General features: G+C 40.5%; 1 protein-coding gene across 1 annotated transcript in view; it reads right to left on the reverse strand.

Moving 5' to 3' along the window:
* The window catches only part of LOC126213389 (uncharacterized), a 50707-nt gene extending 36169 nt beyond the window's left edge, over positions 1-14538 (reverse strand). The window contains exons 1-3 of the mRNA XM_049941093.1: positions 14473-14538; positions 3548-3677; positions 3378-3425 (exon numbers count right to left, since the gene is read on the reverse strand). Of these exons, the coding sequence (XP_049797050.1) occupies positions 3378-3425; positions 3548-3635 (136 nt within the window). The 5' untranslated portion in view covers positions 3636-3677; positions 14473-14538. The remainder of the gene's footprint in view (positions 1-3377; positions 3426-3547; positions 3678-14472) is intronic.
* Between the last annotated feature and the right edge of the window lie 9935 nt (positions 14539-24473).

Below are 24473 nucleotides of genomic sequence, written 5' to 3' on the forward strand. Positions count from 1 at the left end.
TGTTTCAGTTTTGCTTTTATCGAAATATTCTTCTCATTGTAGGTGTTGATAGTTTATTCGTGCTCCCACTGCTTCTTTCTCAGTCAGTCCAATGTCAATCCATTCTCCAAGGTATTTGGCCTCTCCACCTTCTCAATTTTCCCTCCTCATACTGTCATCCATGTAGGAGCTGTCGTGATGTTTTTCATAGATTGTGTTTTCTCGATAGAGATCTGTAGTCCTGCTTTAGTTGTCTGTCTCTGCAGTTCTGTGGTTTGGTTAACTGCCTCTTCTAGTGACTTGGACAAGATCAGAATGTCATCTGTGAATGCTAGACAATCTTCCTGTACATATTTACTCTTACACCCCAACTGTATTCCACCCAGTCGTTTCATTCCTTGTCGCCACTCTCTGATCACCTTATCGAGGACACATTTAGTGAGCAAAGGGGAGAGTCTGTCCCCCTGTCTTACCCTGGCTTTCATCTTAAAGACCTCTGACAGCTTTCCTCTGAACTTGACTTTGGGTGTTGGTTTGATTAGTGTCTGTTTCACCAATTCACTGGATTTTCTATCCAGATTCATCTCCCCTAAAATTTGGAACAATGTGTACCTCTCTACAGAATCGTAGGCTTTCTTGAATATGATTGTAAGCATGAAAATTTTGATCCACTGTTTTTGATAAACGATTGTCAGTTTTAGATTCAGGATCTGCTCCACACATGATCTCCCCTTTCTGAAGCCTCCTTGGTACTCATCAATTAGTGGATTTAGTTGATCGTCCACTCTATTTAGCAGAGCTTTTGAGAATACCTTATAGGTCACAGGTATTAAAGAAATTTCCCTGCAGTTCCTGTCTTATCGCCTTTCTTGTGTATAGGATGTATTAGTGCCGATGTCTACCCTTCTGAAAGCTGCTCTTCTTCCCAGGTTTTTCGAGTAATTTATGTTAGTTCTATGATCTTCCTACTAGGATAATTTTGGGAAAGTAAAGCTCGTCCATAAAGGAGACGGCATATAGAACGCTAGTGCAACCTACTCTTGAATACCGATTGAGTGATTGTGATCTCCACCTGGTCAAAGTGGGGGGAGACACCGACGCAGCTGAGAGGCGGTCTGCTAGATTTTCTTCCGGCAGGTGCGAGCAGCATGCCAGCATTACACAGATGCTTCCTGAACTCAGATATTCACTATGCACTCGCCCAGTCCTCCCCCTACTTTTGTATGATTCTACACTTGGTCTTTTATAACAATCAATGATTTTGCAAAAACAGACATAATGTCTTACGGGATAACCGCAATCAGTGATTTTATAATGTTACTTAAAATCCGTCTTGATTGCAATTTTTTTTATATTATTCATATGACCGGTTTCGGTTCATTCAGAACCATCTTCAGATCTGATATTTCAGTTACAGGAGTAACCCGTCCAAATCCAGCAATTTTCACATGCTACGTCACATGTGACGGATTTTAAGTAACATTATACAATCAATGATGCTGTTATGTAAAGTGTTTTAAATTCCAACGATGTGTGACACAATTTATTTTATATAACTGACTAATTTTTAAATATGATAGTGATTCATAATAATGTATAACTTCTCTTTTATAATTGACTATGTATCAAATATTTAACTACGGTATCTTGAAAGATTCCATTTTATGTCTTCTTATTTAAGCTGAAATTTTGCATGCGCACTACGAAGTTAGCTCTTCACGCCATATAATGTAAGCACCGGCATCGTTTGCTCATTTCAAAGATATTGTAACCAGTTGGCATAATAAAAAGTCCCCCAACATGTTCACATCACATACCACAGATCGCATGATGGAGACTGGGATGTTTTTATGATGGTCTCTGACGAGCCTTTGACTTGTGTTTGTTTCAGTGGTTGCTTAGACAGAGAGTAGTGAACTTTGAAATCTGCGATTTGGTCATCCATTTCGTTCCACAACGAAATCAAGTGAATGAGTCATGTTAACTGCCAGTAAATTAGCCGATTACAGAAATGTTCTAACATTTGATTTTGACAAAATTGGTTTATATAAGAGAAGATACATATTTTAGGAGCGACAGGGACGGCGACGCGCTTTCTGCAAGGCACTGTTGCACAAATTTAGAGAACGACTGTAGTGACGCGACCGTAAATTTCGCGTAAAGACGATGAAGATAAAATGTGAGAAATTGGGTTCATAGGGAGGTCTTTACACGGTCGTTTTTACCTCGCTCTATTTGCAAGTGGTAGTGACTAGTAGTGGCATAAACTACCCTCCGCCATTCACCGTAATGTGGTCTGCAGTGTAGGTATGTAGGTATAGATGTATCCATTAAGTGGGGCAGGACGTCAAACGGGCTGACTTGGAACAGGAGAGGCACCACAGGACGTTTTAATTTCAACTGTCTATACTTTTACAAATAAATTCATACAACTCTGTCAGCATAACCTGGAAAGATTCAGGATTCGCGCTCATTCCAGTGGAAGTTCAAAAACATAACAAAATATTTTTTTTTGCCATGTGATATTTCATCATTGCTTCACTTACTATTGGCTGCATTTGTTGTTATAGGTACACTTTTCCTCAGAACTAGGAGAGATTCTTTGATGAAATTTGGACGGCATACAAACTATACTTAGAGGTAAACGAAACCCTAGAACTTCCTTAATTTATGAAAAAATGAGTGAGGCGTTACATTTTAAACTTCATGTTTAGAAAAAAACTCAAATTTTATAGTTAATTACCTAATATTTTACCACAGTTTTTAACAGATTTGGAAAATTCTAGAGTTTCATGCACCTGTAAATATGGTTTGTATGCTGTGCAAAATTTATCGAAGGATCTCTAACTTATGAAGAAAAGTGTACCTATAGCAACAAATGCAGCCAATAGAAAGTGAGAAAATGGTGAAATTTCACATGCAAAGAAGTTTTTTTTATTATGTTTTTGAACTTCCGCTGCTATGAATGTAAGTCCTGAATCCTTCCAGGTCATGCTGACAAACTTTAATGAACGTATTTGTAAACGTACAGACAGTGGAAAATAAAATGTCCAGAGGTGCCTCTCCTGCTCCAAATCGGCCCGTTTCACGTCCTACTCCAGTTAACTGAGCCTTGTTATTTTTTTTATGTTTGGCTCACATCATGTACCAAATGTACGGCCTTGACGTGCTGCTTCAGTAAACCAGTATCCTGTGCAACCCGTGTACATGCTGCGAACGACTTATCCTCCCACCAGGCGAAACCAGTGATACCTAATCCACGGTGCTAACCTGAATAGAGCTCTCCTTCCCGGTACCTAGAGTGTCAGGAATTTTAAATGGAAATACAGAGCAGAATTCGACCCCAAATTAATATACCCTCTCTCCATGTATCTAGGATTAATGGAATAAAATATTACCTTGATTGTCATTTTCTGAACTGTAAACTGTGACTTCAGGATCGGGTTCTGAAAAAGCAATTGATTCAAATCTCAATGGAAAAATAAAACACGTATTTCATTACGGATTATAAAATTGTTATTCATGATGATACCATACGTACTTTAGTTAAAAATTGTAAAATTTGTACCTGTAATGGAATCTGTGTCACTGGAGCCAGCAGCTAAGACCACCGCCACAAAGAAGCAGATAAACCAGCTGCAGATTCTGCACGACATAATGCTAGGATGCAGTAATTTGGCGAGGTAAAGAACTTCCTCCTAAAAATCATAAAATTTCAGACACTTGTACAATCTGAGATTTTGTAAATAAATATAACACAAAACTAATTTTGTTGCTCCAATCTATAATGTGTAAATTAATGTTTCAATCTATCGTGCATAGCATCATCTTGATATCACTTCGTTCTGTTAAATATATATACTGGCTCATTCAGCTAAGTTAATTTCTTCAAATATTTCAAAAACCGCTACGATATCGTAATTCTGTTTACATCTGATCAAGTACGAGAACGTGCCGTCTATTTGATTTTAGAGGGATCAGTATCAACTTCACATTAACGAACGAAATTGTAGTGTATGGCACTAAGAGGTGATGTGTCGTGTAAAGCGGGAGAGGGGTGTGAGTATGTGCCCTAGACGTCGGCTTTTACTGGCTGAACGAGCCTGAGGCAGGCAAAGACGGGTCAGTGGGTACCTCCAACACTGGTGACGGCGGAAACTATGGTTTTAGGAATATAACAAACAGCGACTACTGAGTGCTAACTCGAATATGACTGTTGCAATCTTCTAAACACAGCATACGTTTTTCGTTTTTGATATGAGGTGCATTGTGCTACCACCTACAGCCAGGTACTTCATAGAGACCACAGTAGTCATTAGACATCGTGAGAGCGAAGAATGTGGCGCTCCGAAGAACTCACGGACTTCGAACGTGGTCAGGTGAAGACAAAAGCGTACAGGCCGACCTCGTCTATTGACTGTCAGAGACCACCGACCTTGAAGAGGTTCGTAACGTGTAATAGGCAGACATCTATGTGGGCCATCACACAGAAAATCCAAAATCAGGATCCACTGCAAGTTCTATGACAGTTACGCGGGAGGTGGGAAAACTTGGATTTCACGGTCGAGCGGCTGCTCGTAGGCCACACATCACGCAGGTAAATGTCAAACGACGCCTCGCTTGGTGTAAGGAGCGTGGACATTGGACGATTGGACAGTGGAAAAACGTTGTGTGAAGTGACGAATCACGGTACACAATGTGGTGATCCGAAGACAAGGTGTGGGTATGGCGAATGCCCAGTGAACCTCTGCCAGCCTATGTAGAGCCAAGAGTAAGATTAGGAGGCGGTGGTGCTATGGTGTGGTCGTATTTTGAATTATTTATTGCACAACAACTAAACATTGTACAGATGTCATACATATTGCATTTTGAAGAGAAACTCTGAAAGTGTTTTTTACAAACATTCGATATGCGAACCGTGAGTGACCTGGCAGACGTCAATACGGTAATCGAATTCTTGCCACACCCGTCCCAGCATAGATGGCATCGTCGACTGTGGCAGTCGCTTCCCGTATTCTCTCCCGGAGCTCTGCTACATCACTTGGTAGAGGCTGTACATACACCAGATCTGTAATGTGTTCCCACAGAAAAAAGTCACACGGTGTGAGATCTGGTGATCATGGAGGTCATTTCATGAAACAGCTGTCCCCTGCTCTAGCACGGAAGATCCTTTGATGTGGGCAGCTCTGTGTTCAGGTACCCAAGGACTTCGCGATGAAAATCTGATGTATGAACCGCCTCTATCACTTGATGTAACAGAGCTCCGGGAGAGAATACGGGAAGCGACTGCCACAGTCGACGACGCCATGCTGGGACGGGTATGGCAGGAATTGGGATATATTGACTTCTGCTGGGTCACTCATGATTCGCATATCGAATGCTCGTAAAAAACACTTTCAGAATTTCTCTTCAAAATGCAATATGTGTGACATCTGTACAATGTTTAGTTGTTGTGCAATAAATAATTGAAAGTGTTCTCGGACTTTATGACCACCCTGTATGCACACAATCAATGTAGGAACTGACTGACTCACTCACAGACTCATAGTCGCCCAGCACAAACCACTAAAAGTAGATACTTCAAATTCTATGAAGGTGTTCATCCTATACTGTAGGCGTCGAATAAGATGGAATTTTTCGAAATTCCGGGCCTAAGGGTGTGAAATAGAGGATGAATGGTTTTTGGAAAATGTGTGGCTACGAAGGCACTATTGAAACTAGACCTGGTGTCTCAAACAGAAATAAAGAAATGTGTGTATGAGCATTTTGGAAATGTAGCCCCTATAGTGATGAAAAAGTGGGGAGAATAATTTGTTGACAATAAATCATTATTGAAGAACTGCTAAGGTACTTTTAAAGTTACATCTATGAAAATTGGTGTTTGACATCTTAGTTACAAATAAAAAAAAGTGTTTCAGTATTTTAGGAAATACAGGGCATAAACATCTACATATACATCTACATGGTTACTCTGCGATTCACACTTAAGTGCCTAGCAGAGGACTCATCGAACAATTTTCATACTACTTCTCTACCATTCCACTCTCGAATGGCGTGTGGGAAAAAGGAACAGCTAAATCTTTCCGTTCGAGCTCTGATTTCTCTCATTTTATTATGATGATCATTCCTCCCTACGTATGTGTGTGTCAACAAAATATTTCGCATTCGGAAGAGAATGTCGGTGATTAAAATTTCGGGCCGGCCGCGGTGGTCTCGCGGTTCTAGGCGCGCAGTCCGGAACCGTGCGACTGCTACGGTCGCAGGTTCGAATCCTGCCTCGGGCATGGATGTGTGTGATGTCCTTAGGTTAGTTAGGTTTAAGTAGTTCTAAGTTCTAGGGGACTTATGACCACAGCAGTTGAGTCCCATAGTGCTCAGAGCCATTTTTTTTGATTAAAATTTCGTAAATAGATAGCTCCTCCTTTGTTTCAGTGACTGCCACCCCATCTCGCGTGTCATATCAGTGACACTCTCACCCCTATTGCGCGATAACACGAAATGGGCTGCCCTTCTTTGCACTTTTTCGATGTCCTCCGTCAATCCTATCTGCTAAGGATCCCACAGCCCGCAGCAACGCTCCAGCAGGGGACAGGTAAGACAAGTGTAATGTAGGCTGTCTCTTCAGTGGGTTTGTCGCATCTTTTAAGTGTTCTGCCAACAAAGCTTAGTCGTTGTTTCGCCTTCCCCACAGTATTATCCGTCTGGTCTTTCTAACTTAAGTTGCTCGTAATTGTAATTCCTAGGTATTTAGTAGAATTGACAGTCCATAGGTTTGTGCGATTTATCGTATACCCAAAATTTATCGGATCTCTTTTACTACCCATGTGGATAACATCGCACTTTTCTCTGTTTAGTGCCAATTGCCACTTTTCGCACCATACAGAAATCCTCTCTAGATCATTTTGTAATTAGAATTGATCGTCTGATGATTTTACTAGACGGTAAATTATAGCGTCATGTACAAACAATCTAAGGGAGCTGCTCAGATTATTACCTATATCATTTATATAAATCAACTACCAACAGACACAAACACACCACCACCTACTTTATTTAATCAATCCTTTCTGAACACGGTTTGCGCCTCTGTAAAAATTTCGGCAGAATTTGTCCCCGGTTTTAGCCAGCTTTCTGTTCCTATAACGCTTTCAGTGCTTTCTTTCAGCGCTTGAAGCTCTGGTACTTTTCCAAAACAGCTACGACTATTTACAACTACAATACCGACTGTTGCTTGGTCGATTCTTGTCGTTTCTTTGCCCTGTACCCTTTGAGACTGGAGCCCTTTCTGATCTTTCCCGAGTCTGGCTAACCTAAAAAGCGCCCCTGCTACCAGTGTAGCCGCCTCCTGTGTGTAGTGGACACCTGAACTATTTAACGGAACCCTAAACCCCACCACCCTATGGCGCAAGTTGAGGAATCTGCAGGCTACACGGTCGCAGAACCACCTGAGCCTCTGATTCAGACCCTCCACTCGGCTCTGTACCAAAGGTCCGCAGTCGGTCGACGATGCTACAGATGGAGAGCTCTACCTTCATTTCGCTTCCAAGACTGGCAGTCTTCACCAACTCAGATAGCCGCCGGAAACCAGAGAGAATCTCTTCCAATCCATAGCAACACACGTCATTAGTGACAATGTCAGCCACCACTTGCAGTTGGCTGCACCTTTTACCCTTCATGGCATCCTGAACGCCCCTTTCCACATCTTGGATGACTCCCCCCGGTATGCACACGGAGTGCACATTGGCTGTCTTCCCATCCTTAGCTGCCATATCCCTAAGGGGATCCATCACCTGCCTAACATTGGAGCTCCCAATGAGAAGCAGTCCCACCCTCTGCGCCTGTCCGGACCCCCACTGCTACAACAGGGGAGGCCGCCCTTGCTGGCTCAGAAGTACTTTCAGCAGTGGGCAGTATCTCAAACCTGTTACAGAGGCGTAAGGGTACAGCTTTGCGGCCAGCACCAATTTTTGCCTTCCGCCCAGGAATTCGTGACCCCGCCACGGTTCGCCAAATACCGTCAGGCAAGTGTCGACCGGCAGGGACTTCCGAATCCGAGGGAGCAGTGGCATCAGAGATCCCAGGGGATGCTACAGGTTCCAGAGGCGCCAAAGCTCTCACCTCGTGTGTCTCAATGTCACCGCGGCCCAGGGCAACAGCCTGGAGCCTGTCGACCATGGCCAACACAGCTACCAGCTGTTTACGGACGGTGGCCAATTCTCACTGAATCCGTACACAACAGGCGCAGTCTCTATCAATTTTCTCCTCTCTTTTACCTCACAAGCCGTTCAGAACAAATAGACGACTGACGACTACGCGAATTTACACTATACAGGTACTAAAATGCTATGCTAGAACTCTCAAATACTATAATACGCCCGCAATATGTGAATTAAACTATGCAGCTACCCAAAAACACGAAAATAAATTAAGAATTAAACTATGATAGAACTGAGCAAAAAGTGTACGACTTGCTGCTGGCTGCTGCTAATCCAACGGCGGCAGGGTGTGTTTTACAATTAATTTTTTCAAGATAAATCTACGAAAACATGAATTTAGATGCTCAGCTAGAAACAAATAAACCTTTTTACTGTTCTAGGAAACAACCCATAGGGGGCTACAGAGAGGATGGAAGTTTTTATGGAAATATCTCACCATGCAGTCATTTTCGAAGCTAAGTCTATGAAAAGTTGTATTTGACTTCTCAGTCAGAAGTCACAAATATTCGTGTTTCACTCTTTTTGGAAATTAACCTACAAGGGGGTGAAATAGGGTGAGTCACTGACCCATCATTGCCCAGCCCAAACCACTAAGGATAGAAACTTTAAATTTGGAAAGTGTATAGATCTCATATTGTAGTAAGTGGTTGTTCGAAATACGACTCAAAAGGGGGTGAAACAGTGGATGTAAATATTACAGTTAATAAGAATTTGGACCTCTGGTGTAGCAATGCCATAGTTCAGACTGAAGTGACTGCTGTTTTTACCACAGTAAATGGTGAGCCACTGTTCAAAAGAAATACTGTGTGTACTGCAAAAAAAAAAAAGAAAAAAAAGAGAAAAAACACTACTGGTAGAGTCTGAACAATCTCATTTCTAGATGCCACACTGGATCCATTAGTACATCCATTATTATTTCGTAATGAGGGCACTGAATGGTATACTAATTAGCTCCATAATACCCCAAATATGTCCACTGTGAGACAGCCTAGAAATGAAGTTACTATGTTGTCTTTCACATCACTCACAAGAATTATTTAATAGTGAATTGTTGATATGTAAGTATATATTGAAGGTAAGAGACTCCATTTCATAAAGCAAAATGAGTGTTTTAAGGTCAAAAATTTATAATAAGTTATGTGATTACATGTAACTAAATCCGAATGACAATAAATAGTAGTAGAAGAGTTATTTTGCCTTTTCTATTTAATGGTTCTCCAAAAAATACCTATCACAACTATTTTGGTGCAATGTCCATTGTTCAAAATTTCGGTAAACTTTCATTATTTGCTAAAATGACTTGTCTTCCTAAATGGTCAGAAATTGTTTATATCATTTTCTTTAAAAAGTTGTGCAATTATTTAAGGCTAAATTAAAAATTAATTGATACAATACTAATGCAACATATTTTCTGTAAAGTTTAGACCATCATTTACACAAGCGAATTAAAAATAGATGGTTGTCACATGCCTGTATTTTAATGAAACTGATAAAATAGTACACTTTGGCGATATTGATAAAGTTATACCTGCAGAAATTCCAGATATTCAAACACACTGTAAACTATATAAACATATTGCAAAACATATGGTGCATGGACCATATGGTGCACTTAATAAAGGTTCTATTTGTTTGAGAGGTGGTTAAATGGACAAAAAAAATTCCTAAATATTTCTGTGATATCACTTGACAATCAGTTAATGGATATCCACTGCACAGATGGTGTGCTAATGGTGTTAGCGTTAATTTTCGAGGGTAATCTCTTGATAATCGTGACATTGTATCATGTAATTCATGTTCACTAGCCAAATTTGTTTGGAATGTGAATTCTGAAGTTTGCACTAAAGTAAAATTGTTAAATATATTTATAAATATGTACATAAAGTGTATGATAGTGCAGCTATAGAATTAGGCAGTGAAAGAACACACAGAAATGAAGAAGTTCAGATTGGTGAAGTGAGCGATTTTGTGAACTGCTGGAATGTCAGATTAACTGAAGTGGTATAGAGTATTTGTGAATTTCCATTCCATTTTCAGTTGCACCCTATCATTAGGCTTGCTATTTATTTACCACATGGACAAAATGTTTATCTGAGAGTAGGACATGAACGGGATGCACTTGAAATGTGAAAAAAGATTATTATAATTCCTTGCATTTAATGAAACTGATTCACCAGCGAATGTTCACTGTTTTACTGACATTCCTATGCACTATGTTCAGTTTCATATAGAAGAAATGAAAGGAGAAAGTACATGGGGGTGATAAAATTATTGCCTGCATGTATGAAGCATGGCTACGGCCTTACTGCAGTGGATACACCGGTTCCCGTCAGATCACCGCAGTTAAGCGCTGTCAGGGGTGGCCAGTACTTGGATGGGTGACCATCTAGGTTGAAATGCGCTGATGCCATTTTTTGGGGGTGCACTCAGCCTTGTGACCACAATTAAGGAGCTACTAGACCGAATATAAGCGGCTCCAGTCATCGAAAACTATCAGAGCCACTTGTGGTTTGTGGATGGCGTGAGTTAAGTTTAAATATTCTAATGTATGTAGTATATCCAATAACTTGCAGGAAACTGTCATGAATGTTTAAATGAAGCAAAAGGAATTGAAATCACCAAAGCAAACACATCACTTATTTGGTGTAATTTGTGCACTGAAAGTAGCAGCAAATGCTTTAGTACTTTAATACCAGAATTTCCTTATGTACATATTTGAGATCCGATCCTTAAAAAGTTACAATTCAGTGAACTATACAAAAGAGCTAACTGTTAGTAGCATTTTATAATTGAACATGTTATTTGTGAAGTTTAGTTCCATGGCACGGGATCAAATTTGTTTTGCCTACAGCTCTTGCAGGTTGTGGTAAAATTATCACACTAATTGAAATTATTCCTAAATTGAATTTGCTGAATCTTCCTTGCACCACAACAGCCTTAAGTAGCATAGCGTCAGCTCTCCTAACTGGAGGTAGAACCTAGTACAATGTATTTAAACTATCTACTACAATTTCGGAAAATTCAGTGCCCAATCCAATATCAAACAGTAACTGTGACAACACATTAATTCATGTTTATTGTAAAGTTTCCATGTGTTGACTTCAAGTATTGAACCTTATAATGCATTGTTTAGAGATGTGGTACAGATGTATGTAATAAGCATACAGCTTTTGGAGGTAAAACAATTGTCTTATGTCGTTGGGTTGGGTAGTTTGGGGGAAGAGACCAAACAGCAAGGTCATTGGTATCATCGGATTAGGGACGGACGGGGAAGGAAGTCGGCCATGCCCTTTCAAAGGAACCATCCCAGCATTTGCCTGGAGCGATTTAGGGAAATCAAGGAAAACCTAAATCTGGATGGCCGGATGCGGGATTGAACTGTGTCTTACGTGGTGATTTTCGATAAATTTTTCCAGGTGTTCCAGATGGTTTACCTGTAATCAGGGCTATGCTACATCTACAGTTTCTGGACTTTTTGAAACAAACTAATAAGGACCAAGTAAGGAAATTTCCAGAGTTATATGACAATATTACTGGTATACCACAGTCATTAGTCGGTGATAAATATAATTTCATTGATGATGTTTATGGCAATATTGCAATCCATCTTAAATACAGTAATTCTACCACAAAAAATTAATACTGTCCCATAGTAAATAACGATATACTCAGTGCTATGCTAGGTGAAGCAAAGATTTATCACATCTATGATAAAGATTTCTGATAATGAATACAAAATTAATAACTACTAACCAGTACAGTTTTTGAATTTTCCCTCTTTAAGTGGTTTGCTATGACGCAAATTACAGTTAAAGTTAAGTACATTGCTCTTCTCATTTGAACTAAATACAAAATAATGAGTAATTGAGGGATGAAAAATGCTTGCCAAATGTTTATATGTATAATAATGCTATTGACTGACAAGTTTTATTTGGAATCACAGAAAATAAACAAATTTTGATCCACGTGTATCTATGGCTATTCAGGTACTATTTCACCTTTTCAAAGAACATGATTCTGAATTATTCCTGCATTTGATATTACTGTTAATAAATTACAAGGACAAGCAATCGAAGTAGTTGGGAGTTTATTAAGACAAGCAATTTTTATGTATGGTCTGTTATATACAGCAACAAGTAGGGTCCGATTATTAAATGGTTTGAAACTTTGTATTTGTGAACATAGTAATCATGGATATTTAATGAATGATGAAGGAATATTTACTATAAATATTGTACTATAAATTTTGAGTTGGTTGTCTTGAGTTCATAGGAAAGAAATATCCAAAGTATCCATTAGTTATAGGTGGAGACTTTAATCTGGCATCCATTGACTGGGAACCACCTCGGTACAACAAACAAGTTAGGAAGTTGCTGAGAAAGAAGAGAATTTTGCACAGTCGTTTTAAACGTAGTCACTGCCCTGCTGAAAAACAGAAATTATGCGAAATGAAAGCAGCTGTCTAAAGGTCAATGAGGGATTCTTTTAACGAATTTGAAAGCAATATTTTAACTGGAAATTCTAAAAAAAAACTAAAAATTTAGGTCGTGCGTAAAATCTATGAGCGCTACAAATAATTCAATACCTTGTCTTGCTGACAGTGCGGGTAGTGTAACTGATGATGATAAACGGAAGGCCGAAATTATAAACCTAGCTTTCAAAAACTCATTTACAGCAGAGGACTGCAGCACCATTGCCCCTTTCAATACTCGAACAAACGTAAGGATGGCTGACATAGAGTTTAGTGTATCTGGGATTGTAAAACAGTTAAGATCCTTAGATACGAGGAAGGCATCTGGCCCAGACGGTACCCAAGTAAGATTATATGTTGACTATACTACAAAAGTAGTACCATTCTTATCCATCATCTATCAGAGATAATTGAAACAGAGGAACATTCCACAGGACTGAAAGAAGGCCCAGGTATAGCAATCAATAAAAAGGGTAGAAAACCGGATACACATAATTACCGACCAATTTCACTGACATCGATTTGTTGTAGCATCATGAACATATTTTGCGTTCAGACATAATGTACTTTCTAGACTCTGAGAAGCTCATCTGCAGAAACCAGCACGGTTTTAGGAAACAGCGGTCATGCGAGACACAGCTGGCACTCTTTGTGCATGATATACAACAGGCTCTAGATGTCGGCTCTCAGGTTGATACCGTATTTCTCGACTTTCGAAAGGCGTTCGACTCAGTTCCGCACTGTCGCTTGCTCCAAAAAGTGAGCGCTTACGGCCTATCCGATGACATATACGGTTGGATAGATAGTTTTCTAACGGATTGGTAGCAGTATGTCGTCCTGAACGGGTGACCTCAACAGAAACATGTATAACATCAGGTGTGCCCCAGGGCAGCGTAATAGGTCCGCTGCTTTTTACGCTTTACATAAAGGATCTGGTTGATGGTATTGACAGCGGAATTAGACTGTTTGCCGATGTTGCTTTAATCTACAGAAAAATAGTGTCATACGAAAGTTGTGAACAAACCAATGAGGATTTGCAGAAAATAAATGCTTGGTTTAATGACTGGCAGTTATCTCTCAATATTAGTAAGTGTAACCTACTGTGTATAACAAGGCGAAATTCCTCATTAATGTACAAAATAAATGTCCAGTCTTTGGAAGCGGTGACATCCATCAAGTATCTGGGTGTGACTATTCGAAATGATCTTAAATGAAATGATCAGATTACACAAGTAACTGGCAACGCGAACACTAGATTGCGGTTTATTGGTAGAATCCTGAAGCGATGCAGTATTTCAATAAAGGAAATAGCATACAATACGTTAGTTCGTCCGGTCTTATTGTTCGTCTGTATGGGACCCTTACCAGTTGTGTCTGATTCAAGAGATTGAGAAGGTCGAAAGAAGAGCAGCAAGGTTCGTGACTGGTACATTTAGCCATCGCAAGAGCGTTACATATCTCACAATCTTACATCAAAAATAACATTCTCCTAGAAACCTGTTCGAAAAACATGCGACACGTGAATATTGCTAATGGTGCTATTACTTAAACTGTGCTTTAAAAGTGCACGACCAGAAGTGAAAGGATACAGGGATCAATCACAAGTGCTGTAGTGCTACAGGTCGTGGAGAGAAGTTAAGAAAAACAGAAAAAAAATCTCCATTCTTTCTTTGGATTCCCTCAGTTCCACTGTCACCGCTTTTAAGTGTGTGTAACACAGAGAACAGGAAACAGGAGGCTACTAAGTCGAGTAAAGTGAGAGCCGGTCACAGCGCACGGTGGTGAGAGAAGTACGTGGCCACTCACCAGACACGTCCCGCGATGCAGCAACCAGCGCAGTGGCGGTCGGTCACGACTCCCGCCTTTTGTCCCCGTACCCTGGCTGGGCCGCCCCCCGCCTCCTTCGTCCGCTGCCTGCCCCCTGCTCCAGCCGTCGCCCCCCCCCCCCCCCCCCCACCACCACTGCAACCACTCCATCATCGGGCGTTTGAGCAACACCTCACACCACAGCCGCCAAGGCCATGCTGATGATTACTACAATTGCTCTCCTCCGCATTGTGAACCGGCGGGCTCTGCCGATGCGACTCCGTGGCGGCCACAGACTTGCCACCACCAACTTATTTTTAGTGCATTTCAGTCCTCTCTTCTGAAATACATACGCCAGGCTGAGGAATACTCATAGGAGAAGTCATGTACATAAAGTTACAGTATCACTTCATACGGTGTAAAGCAAACTGCGATATGAATGTAAATTTGCTCAGAGGTAAGACAGCTAGATACACATTTACCAAATCGTATAGGAACCCAGTGTTGCCAACTCTAAAAATCCCAAGTCGCTAGATTCAATATCAAAAGTCGGTAGAAAGTCGCTAAAACTGATTTCACTAGGGGTGTACTGAAAATTTCGTGCTGTGAACGGTGCATCAAGCCAGTGGGGAGGGGACAGGGTAATAAAATATTAATAAAAATTCTCACATGTAATTGCTATATTGTCTTAATTAAATGACGCATCGCTTGCAACAACATACATATAAAATACGCTAACGTTTAATTAAACATGTTATCATAATTGACGCAACACATAAATTGTTGCTTCAATCACAGTAGTCAAATATACTAGAAATATACAACTATAGTTGTAACAAATAAAGCAAGAACTCAAATTAGGTTACAGCTCTTCTGTTTCATGCTCTGACATAAGTGTAGTTGATGTAGAGGGTTGAACGTCGCTCAAAAGATGATGCAGTTCGACTGGTTTTGTCGCAAAAGAGTAACTTTTGTTCGTTCCAATAAGCTCCAATACGTCTGACGGTATGTCAAAAGATGCACAATATTTATTTTGTTTCTTCAGCTGGTCTCTCAATATGATCTAAGCGTTAATTGTCTTTAACGATAATCTGCTACGTTGTTTAGTTTTTATAATGTTCATAGAACTGAATATTCTTTCCATTTATGCATTTGAATGTGGTAGGCATAGAGCAGTCATTGCTAGCTGTGAAATCAAAGAAAAAGGATTCTCCCCTGCGGCATTTTTATACTGCAAAACCTCACTCCAAAATCGAACAGTGTTAGTAGTGTTATTCCACCTAATGAAGTTGATATTATGCCATTCTTGCAGAATACCGTCTATGAAATCGCCACTAAAACCCAATTCTTTGGCTGCATCCGTTACAGCATTATTTTCATTCACTTTTAGTGTTTCATCAACATTCAGCATTGACATTTTTTTCAGGATCCTAACGTTACTTGGCAGTCTTTGTTGAATTTCTTTTATGAGTTTCAGACTAAACTGAATGCATCTCTTCTTCAACTACATTTTATTTTCTTCAGACAAACTTCAGCCAGACAATTTCTGTTCAAACATAAAGCCAAGGTTCGCATTTGTGTACATACATTCGCTTGGAACTGGTGTTGTCAACAAATCAACAGTTGGAAAAACTCTGTTTTGTCCGACTGACTGCATGAGAAATACAAGTGTATCTAGTAATTTAGTTGGGTCATTGTATTCTCCTTCAAAAGCTTTTATTGCAATTTGTACGTCTTTTAAAGCATGTTTAAGCTAAAACATGTAAAGATGATTTGAGTCGTCAGGATACATCTTGTACAAAAGATCGGCAGTGTAACAATTGTCTTGAACCACGGCAAGTGAAAAATGTAGCTTTAGTTCTTTCCACTGCTCCAGAATTCTTCGTATTGCTGGTTCAATTGAAAGCCAACGTGTTGCACAAACCTTCAAAATTTTTAGTGTCTGTTTTCCACAATTTACTATCTTATAAACCTTTTTTTATTCCTCTTGTCTTTTGGGTGAAATGGAGAAACAATTGTAGGTTTCCCGTACAAGGAACTCTACGTTTCTAGGTATGGTATTCACTGAGGCGTGCGAAACTGCAAGCTGAAGAGAGTGACAAATGCAACGGATCAATACCAAATGCTTCAAACCATATTCTCTCTTGAGTTGTTCGAAAAGCCCATTGTTTATTCCAACCATTGCAGAAGCATTATCTGTGCCAATTCCTACCATATTAGCAAAAGCCCTTTATTTATTCCAACCATTGCAGAAGCATTATCTTTGCCAATTCCTACCATATTAGCGATTGGAAGTTGGAGATCTTTCATAGAATTCACAAGAACAGCAGCCCGATTTCTTGCATCTGCGGCTTCTACTACAGTGAGTTTGAGAAATGCTGATCTAATGGTTTGGTTGTTTACACTATACTACCGTATAATGATATCTAGCATTTTAGAAATTGATACGTCTGTGGATTCATCTATTAGTACACTGTATTTTTGGTTACCTAGATCTTCAACCAATGATTGTGTAAAATATGGAGCCAAAACTTCAGTTATAATGTTAGTGCACTTTGTACGATGTAATTGCGTGTTTTTAGCGCCCTCATCACCGGAAAACACTTTCTTGCACAGTATTCCTAAATGATCTACAGCTAAAATAGAACAATGTTCAGCAATAAATAAAGGGCGTCTTCCGCTCTGCTTGCTATTCTAACTGTAGTTTTCGGAACAATTTTCACAGGTAAGGTGGTTTATGTTTTTTTTTAAATCAATTTTTGGTTTATGCTTAATAGTTTTCGAATGCTTTCTAATACAACACAATTTAGCATAAAACTCTGTTGCACATACTTGACACCTTGCCTTGGATAAGTCTCCAACGAATTCAGGTTCTGCTTCCCATGCATACCGATATTTTTGAGCGTACTGCTTCTTCTTCTTCTGTGGTAAATCCATTATGTAATCCATCACAACATAAGTTTCACCAATTTATAATCACTGAAAATACATTAAAACTCAGGTGAACTAGAGGTCATGAAACAATCTACTCACGCGGTAACTCAATATCAGTCCTGTTGTACATTGTTTAAAATGTAATAATGTCTGAGATACCGCCACCGAATTGTTATTGGGTTGCCATTCTGCATGTGGTAATAATTTGACTGCGAGAACTAGAGGTCATGAAACAATCTACTCACGCGGTAACTCAATATCAGTCCTGTTGTACATTGTTTAATATGTAATAATGTCTGAGATACCGCCACCGAATTGTTATTGAGTTGCCATTCTGCATGTGGTAATAATTTGACTGCGAGTTAACATTTCGAAATATTAGACGTTGCTGAACAGAAATGAATTTTATTATACTTATTATTACAATGGCAACACTGTAGGAACCTATTTCACAGAACAACATTTTTCTGCGCTAGTTATAAATAACCAGTATTATCGCTTTCACCTGCGAGAGCGCAGATTGTAAATAAAATCGTTGGCTTGTTAGCGTTCTGTGACTTTAAACAAATTTGTGGACTGCGTGACTTAACTAACAATTTTTGTTTCCTGATAGTGGGATTGACAACGAAGGACGTATTTTCAAATCAGGTGTACCTCTACTGTTAGAAAAAGAAACGACAGCCACCATTGATGCGAGATATCAGAAAATATTAATTTTTGTCAATATACGCTCTTGTAAGAAGCTGAATATATATTGTAATAGTTGAGCACTGAGAAGAACGTTCCTACACTACTGGCCATTAAAACTGTTACACCATGAAGAGGACGTGCTACAGACGCGACATATAACCGACAGGAAGAAGATGCTGTGATATGCAAATGATTAGCTTTTCAGAGCATTCACACAAGGTTGGCGCCGGTGGCGACACCTACAACTTGCTGACTTGACGAAGGTTTCCAAACGATTTCTCATACACAAATAGCAGTTGACCGGCGTTGCCTGGTGAAAGGTTGTTGTGATGCCTCGTGTAAGGAGGAGAAACGCGTACCGTTTCCGACTTTGATAAAGGTCGGATTGTAGCCTATCGCAACTGTGGTTTATCGTATCGCGACATTCCTGCTCGCGTTGGTCGAGATCCAATGACTGTTCGCAGAATATGGAATTGGTGGGTTCAGGAGGGTAATTCGGAACGCTGTGCTGCATCCCAACAGCCTCGTATTACTAGCAGTCGAGATGACAGGCATGTTATCCACACTGGTGTAACGGATCGTGCAGCCACGTCTCGGTCCCTGAGTCAACAGATGGGGACGTTTGCAAGACAACAACCATCTGCACGAACAGTTCGACGACGTTTGCAGCAGAATGGACTATCAACTCGGAGACCGTGGCTGCGGTTACCCTTGACGCTGCATCACAGACAGATGCGCCTGCGATGGTGTACTCAACGACGAACCTGGATGCACGAATAGCAAAACGTAATTTTTTCGGATGAATCCAGGTTCTGTTTACAGCATGATGATGGTCACATCCGTGTTTGGCGACATCGCGGTGAACGAACATTGGAAGCGTGTATTCGTCATCGCCATACTGGCGTATCACCCGGCGTGATGGTATGGGGTGCCATTGGTTACACGTCTCGGTCACTTCTTGTTCGCATTGACGGCACTTTGAACAGTGGACGTTACATTTCAGATGTGTTAGGACCCGTGGCTCTACCCTTCATTCGATCCCTGCGAAACCCTACATTTCAGCAGGATAATGCAGGTCCTGGACAGGCCTTTCTGGATACATAAAATGTTCGATTGCTGCCCTGGCCAGCACATTCTCTAGATCTCTCACCAATTGAAAACGTCTGGTCAATGGTTGCCGAGCAACTGACTCGTAACAATACGCCAGTCACTACTCTTGATGAGCTGTGGTATTGTGTTGAAGCTGCATCGGCAGCTCTACACGCCATCCAAGCACTGTTTGACTCAATGCCCCGGCGTATCAAGGCCGTTATTACGGCCAGATGTGGTTGTTCTGGGTACTGATTTCTCAGGATCTATGCACCCAAATTCCGTGAAAATGTAATCACATGTCAGTTCTAGTATAATATATTTTTCCAGTGATACCCGTTTATCATCTGCATTTCTTCTTGGTGTAGCAATTTTAATGGCCAGTAGTGTATTAAATAATAATTATTATCTTAAAAGATAAATTTTTCTCTTTTCCGAACCGAATACTATGCTCTCTTTCCTCTCATAGTAATTACGATACAAAGTGCATGCAAGCAGAAGACTTAGGATTTTCAGTGCTTGGTACTACTGTGCGATTCCTGTTTAATAACACGATCTTTTGGAATGAACAGATTCACTATAATGAAAAGCGAAAATTCGTGGAACTTGCCCTAACGACACAGACTGTCACAGTTGTTCAGAATCGTATCCGTCTAACTTGCTCTTCAATAACAGCGTCAAGAAATTTTCAGACCTATATCACGACGCAGATCTTGACAAACTGTTTCTTACGCTAGCTGTTAGGAAGAACTTTAATCTTGAGTTTACTTCATTGCACTCTTTTCCAGCCAAGAAGACAGTAATGAAGATCCACAGCACTAAACATATTATTTTTCTTGAAAAAACCAGTTTCAATTTTCATATTCAAAAGTAACACCGAAGGACTGATTTAATTGAATCATTTAATACTAGGAAGGAAAGATGACCCGGTAAGAGTAGGGAATAGCGAGAGCAATCAATTTCGCAGCGGAAAGTTTCGAGGCTGCCTGACTGTCTGTTCTTTTTGCTCATTTTTCTAGTGGCCCAGGGAGGGTCATTATAATGTCGACACTGTCTCTGCCCGTGTCCGTGGCTTCTGTTCCGTGGAACATACAGACAACAACGTCCTTCACATTAGCCATATGCAGGGTGGCAATCATTGCACTGTGTGAGATAAAAATCTTCATAACTTCTGAACGGTTTGTGTTAGGACGTTTAATATGCACGGTTAGCCGCAGGGCATGATGGGAATTAGTATGCGCATTTTGGTTTCGTTTAGCGACGAAGCCCACTTTCATTTGGAAGAGTTCGTCAATAAGCAAAATTGGCGCATTTGAGGGATTGAGAATCCGCGTTTCGCGATCGAGAAGTCTCTTCACCCTAAACGGGTGGCTGTGTGGTGTGCAATGTCCAGTCACGGAATGATCGAGGCGATACTGCTTGCTGGTATCGTTAGTAACGAACGGTAGTGAAGGTTCTCGAAGATGATTCCATCGCCATTGTTCAAAGTGACCCTAATTTCGACAAGACGTGGTTCGTGTAAGACCCATCTCGGCGTCATGGAAGCAGGAGCGTGATGTCCTGGAGGAGCACTTTGGGGACCGCATTTTGGTTCTGGGGTACCTGGAGACCACTGGCATGGTCATCGACTGACCGCCATATTCTCCGGGTGTGAACACATGCATCTTCTTTTCGTGTGGCTACATTAACCTTCCGTCGGGCGGGCCGTTAAAATTGATACACGTCGATAGTTTCTGTAAATTATTTGTCAGCATTTGGCAGCACCGGCACCTTCTCGCTAGTGGCTTCCCTTCCCCAGACGTTATCCGTTGTTGTACGCTTCAGTATCAACGTGACTGCTGTGTTGTCGAGATATTTGCTCATTGCTTAATTTGATACACCACGCCCATTCCCATTACATTTCAACAGGTAGTTTCTTTGATTATCAACCTAACTAGGTAAGTAGTAGAAAGCTAATTGAGAATGTAAAATGCACTTATATTCTTTTTGGAGCGTTTAGTCGTATTTTAAGTTGTCTGATAATCACGTTTCAAGTTGATAAGACCCTCCCGATTGCGTTTTTTATAGAACGTTATGATTTTAGGTGGGATATGTTTCGTGAGTTCAGGCTACAGTAAGACATATAAACTCCTGGACCTAAATCATGTTGCACAAATCCAATAGATGCTATTCGAAGAGGATATTAACGAATTTCAAGAGGATTTTGAAGTGGACACAGATGGTGATGACGTAATAGAAGTCTGGCTGGAAGATTCAGAAACAGAAGGAGACGACAGTGAAGAAGATGAGGAAGTACTTGAGGAAAACGGCCATTACTATATTGGAAGGGACAAGGAGACAAAATGGAATGAAGCTCCACCATCGCAGGGCTCTCAATATTATTCGGAAATTACTGGACATATAGGTGTAGCAAATGCAGCGAGAACACCTTTGGAATTCTCGAATTGCCTTATAGATGACAAAATTTTGTCTCTTATATTTTTGTGTACAAATCAGTATATTGGGAGCGTCAAAGCTTCATTTCAGCGTGAAAGAGACCTAAAAAAATAGACATAATTGAATTGAAAGCCTTCATCGGTCTCTTGTTTCTAGCTGGAGTAAACAAAAGCAACAGAGAAAGTTTAGAAAATCTGTGGAGAAGTAATGGGGATGTCACTGAGAAATTTTGCCTCGTAATGAACATAAAACATTTCAAATTCTTTATGCGGTGTCTTAGATTTGACAATCGTGCAACTCTCGATGAAGGGAGACGATTAGACAAGATAGCAACGATTTGGGAAATATTTTCTATATTTGTATCGAACTGACAGTGATCCTATCGGAGAAAATGTTACAGTACATGAGAAACTGGAAGGATTCTGTGATATCTAGCAAACCAAATAAATATGGGAATAAGATATATCATTTTGTGGATTCCCAAGTATTTTACCTGTATAATTTGGAAATATACTCTGGGTTACGACCATAAGGATTATATCACGTAAGCAATAAACATTCCGATGATGTTCTGCGACTATGTGAACCTATTTATCAGTCAGGTCGAAATGTGACCTCAGAAAACTGACTTACTAGTATTTGCTTGACAGAAGAGTTATGGAGGAAAACTGTTTCTTTTGTTGGAACTATGAAGGAAAACAAGCGTGAGATTCCTCCGCCGTTTGCTACTAGTAAACAAACGGTTGCCAACAGTTCACGTTTTGGCTTCCAGAATGGATGTACTCTAGTTTCCTACGTTCCTAGAAAAGGGAAATATCTGATCCTAGGATCAAGTTTGCATAACGATAAATCAGTAAGTGCTGACACTGGAGATAAACTAAAGGCATCGATTGTAACATTCATTAATGGCGCCAAAGGTGGAGTTGACACTATTGATAAGCTGACCACTTCGTACAGTGTTGCAAGAAACATGCGCCGCTGGCCGATGGTTATATTTTTTTCAGTGATCAATGTGAATGGAATCAATGCAAAAGTAATCTACTATGGCAGCAATGAGAATTGTATCATAAGAAAAGGATTCCCGAAACAACAGTCTCATGCATTAGTTCTACCTCACTTGGCTCGAAGAAGTCTGGACACCACAGGGATCTGCAACTGAGGCTACAACATTTAGGCCAACGTGTGAAGGGGAAGCAGAAGACGGAAGCAGAAAAGGAGAATAAAACCACTGCAACCAAGAGGAAAAGGTGTAATTCCTGCGCAGTGAAGTAAACACGACAAAATAGCGTTGCAAAATGCGTCAAAAGCCAATCTGCTTGATGCACATTGAACCTTTTCGTTCTGACTGGTAAAATTCCTCTTGTGCTACCGCAGTCCAAAAGTTACGATGATACAACTGAATAAGTAATGTTACCATTCTCATTGTGCTATAACGTCATCTTTGCCTTTCTGTAGACATAGTTGTCATTTATAATGAGTTTAACTAGTGAATTGTAATAAAGAAGCAAGTGAAAAAAAGGGAATGTTATCATTTGGTGCCACAATCCAAAACTGACGAAAAAAAATCTTAATTAATAATATTTATATTGCTGTTATGCTCTTATGTCTTCTTCGTCTTTCTTTGAAGATTTTTTAATTTATTGTGTGTTTTGTTAGTTAAATTCAATAATTAACCACGTGAATGAGCGATATGGTCAATTTGATACACGGCGCCGACCTCGTTGCGAGAAACACCGCATCCTACTGAAGGACTAAAGCCAAGCTGTACACCAATAACCCCAAAAGCATTGCTGAGCTGAAAAGAGCCATACAGTAGGTGATCGACAGCATCGATGTTCCGACACTTCAGCGGGTCATGCAGAATTTAGCTATTTGTCTACGCCACATCATCGCAAATTCTCGCAGCATAAAGAGCATGTCATAAGGTAAATTCGAATATCTATGGTGACGTTTACATGTTGAATATAGTGATTGCAGACCGTTGTTTCTAACTAATATACGATTTTTTGCTATTGTTCAATAATTGTCAACCGGTAACTCACGATTACACGAGACATGACAAAAGTCGTGGACTGGGGATACGACTATGTACAGATGGCAGTACTTTTACGTACACAAGGTATAAAACGGTAGTGCATTTGCGCAGCAGTCATTGTACTCTGGCGATTCATACGAAAAACTTCCCGACGAGGTTATAGTCGGAGAACGGGAGTCAACAGACATTGAATTAGGAATGGAAGTTGGAGACAGGCGCACGGGACATTCCTTTTTGGAAATCGTTAGGGAATCCAATATTCCAAAGTCCACAGTCTCAAGAGTCTGCTGAGAATACCACAGTTCAGACATTCCCTTTCACCACTGGCAAGGCAGTAGCCGACGGCCTTCACTTAACGACCAAGAACATCAGTGTTGGAGTAGAGTTGTCAGTGCCACCAGACAAGCAACACTTCACGAAATAACCGCATAAATCAATGTGGGGCGTACAACGAACGTTTCCACTAGGACAGTGGGGTGAAGTCAGTAGTTAATGGGCTATGGCATCAGACGTCGGACGTGAGTGCCTTTGGTAACAGCGTGACATCGCCTACAGCGGCTCTCCTCGGCTCGTGATCCTAGATGACTGGAAAACCGTGGTCTGGTCGGATGAATTCCGGACTCAACTGATAACAGCTGATGGTAGCGTTTGTGTGTGGCGCAGACCCCACGAAACCATGGACACAAATTGTCAACAAGGCGCTGTGCAAGTTGGTGGTGGCTCCATTACCATGTGATCTATGTTTACACGGAACGGACTGGGTTCTCTAGTCCAACTGAACCGATCATCGCTATGTTCAGCTACCTGAAGGCCGTTG

Source organism: Schistocerca nitens, chromosome 11 (genome assembly GCF_023898315.1).
Source record: "Schistocerca nitens isolate TAMUIC-IGC-003100 chromosome 11, iqSchNite1.1, whole genome shotgun sequence".
Lineage (NCBI taxonomy): Eukaryota > Metazoa > Arthropoda > Insecta > Orthoptera > Acrididae > Schistocerca > Schistocerca nitens.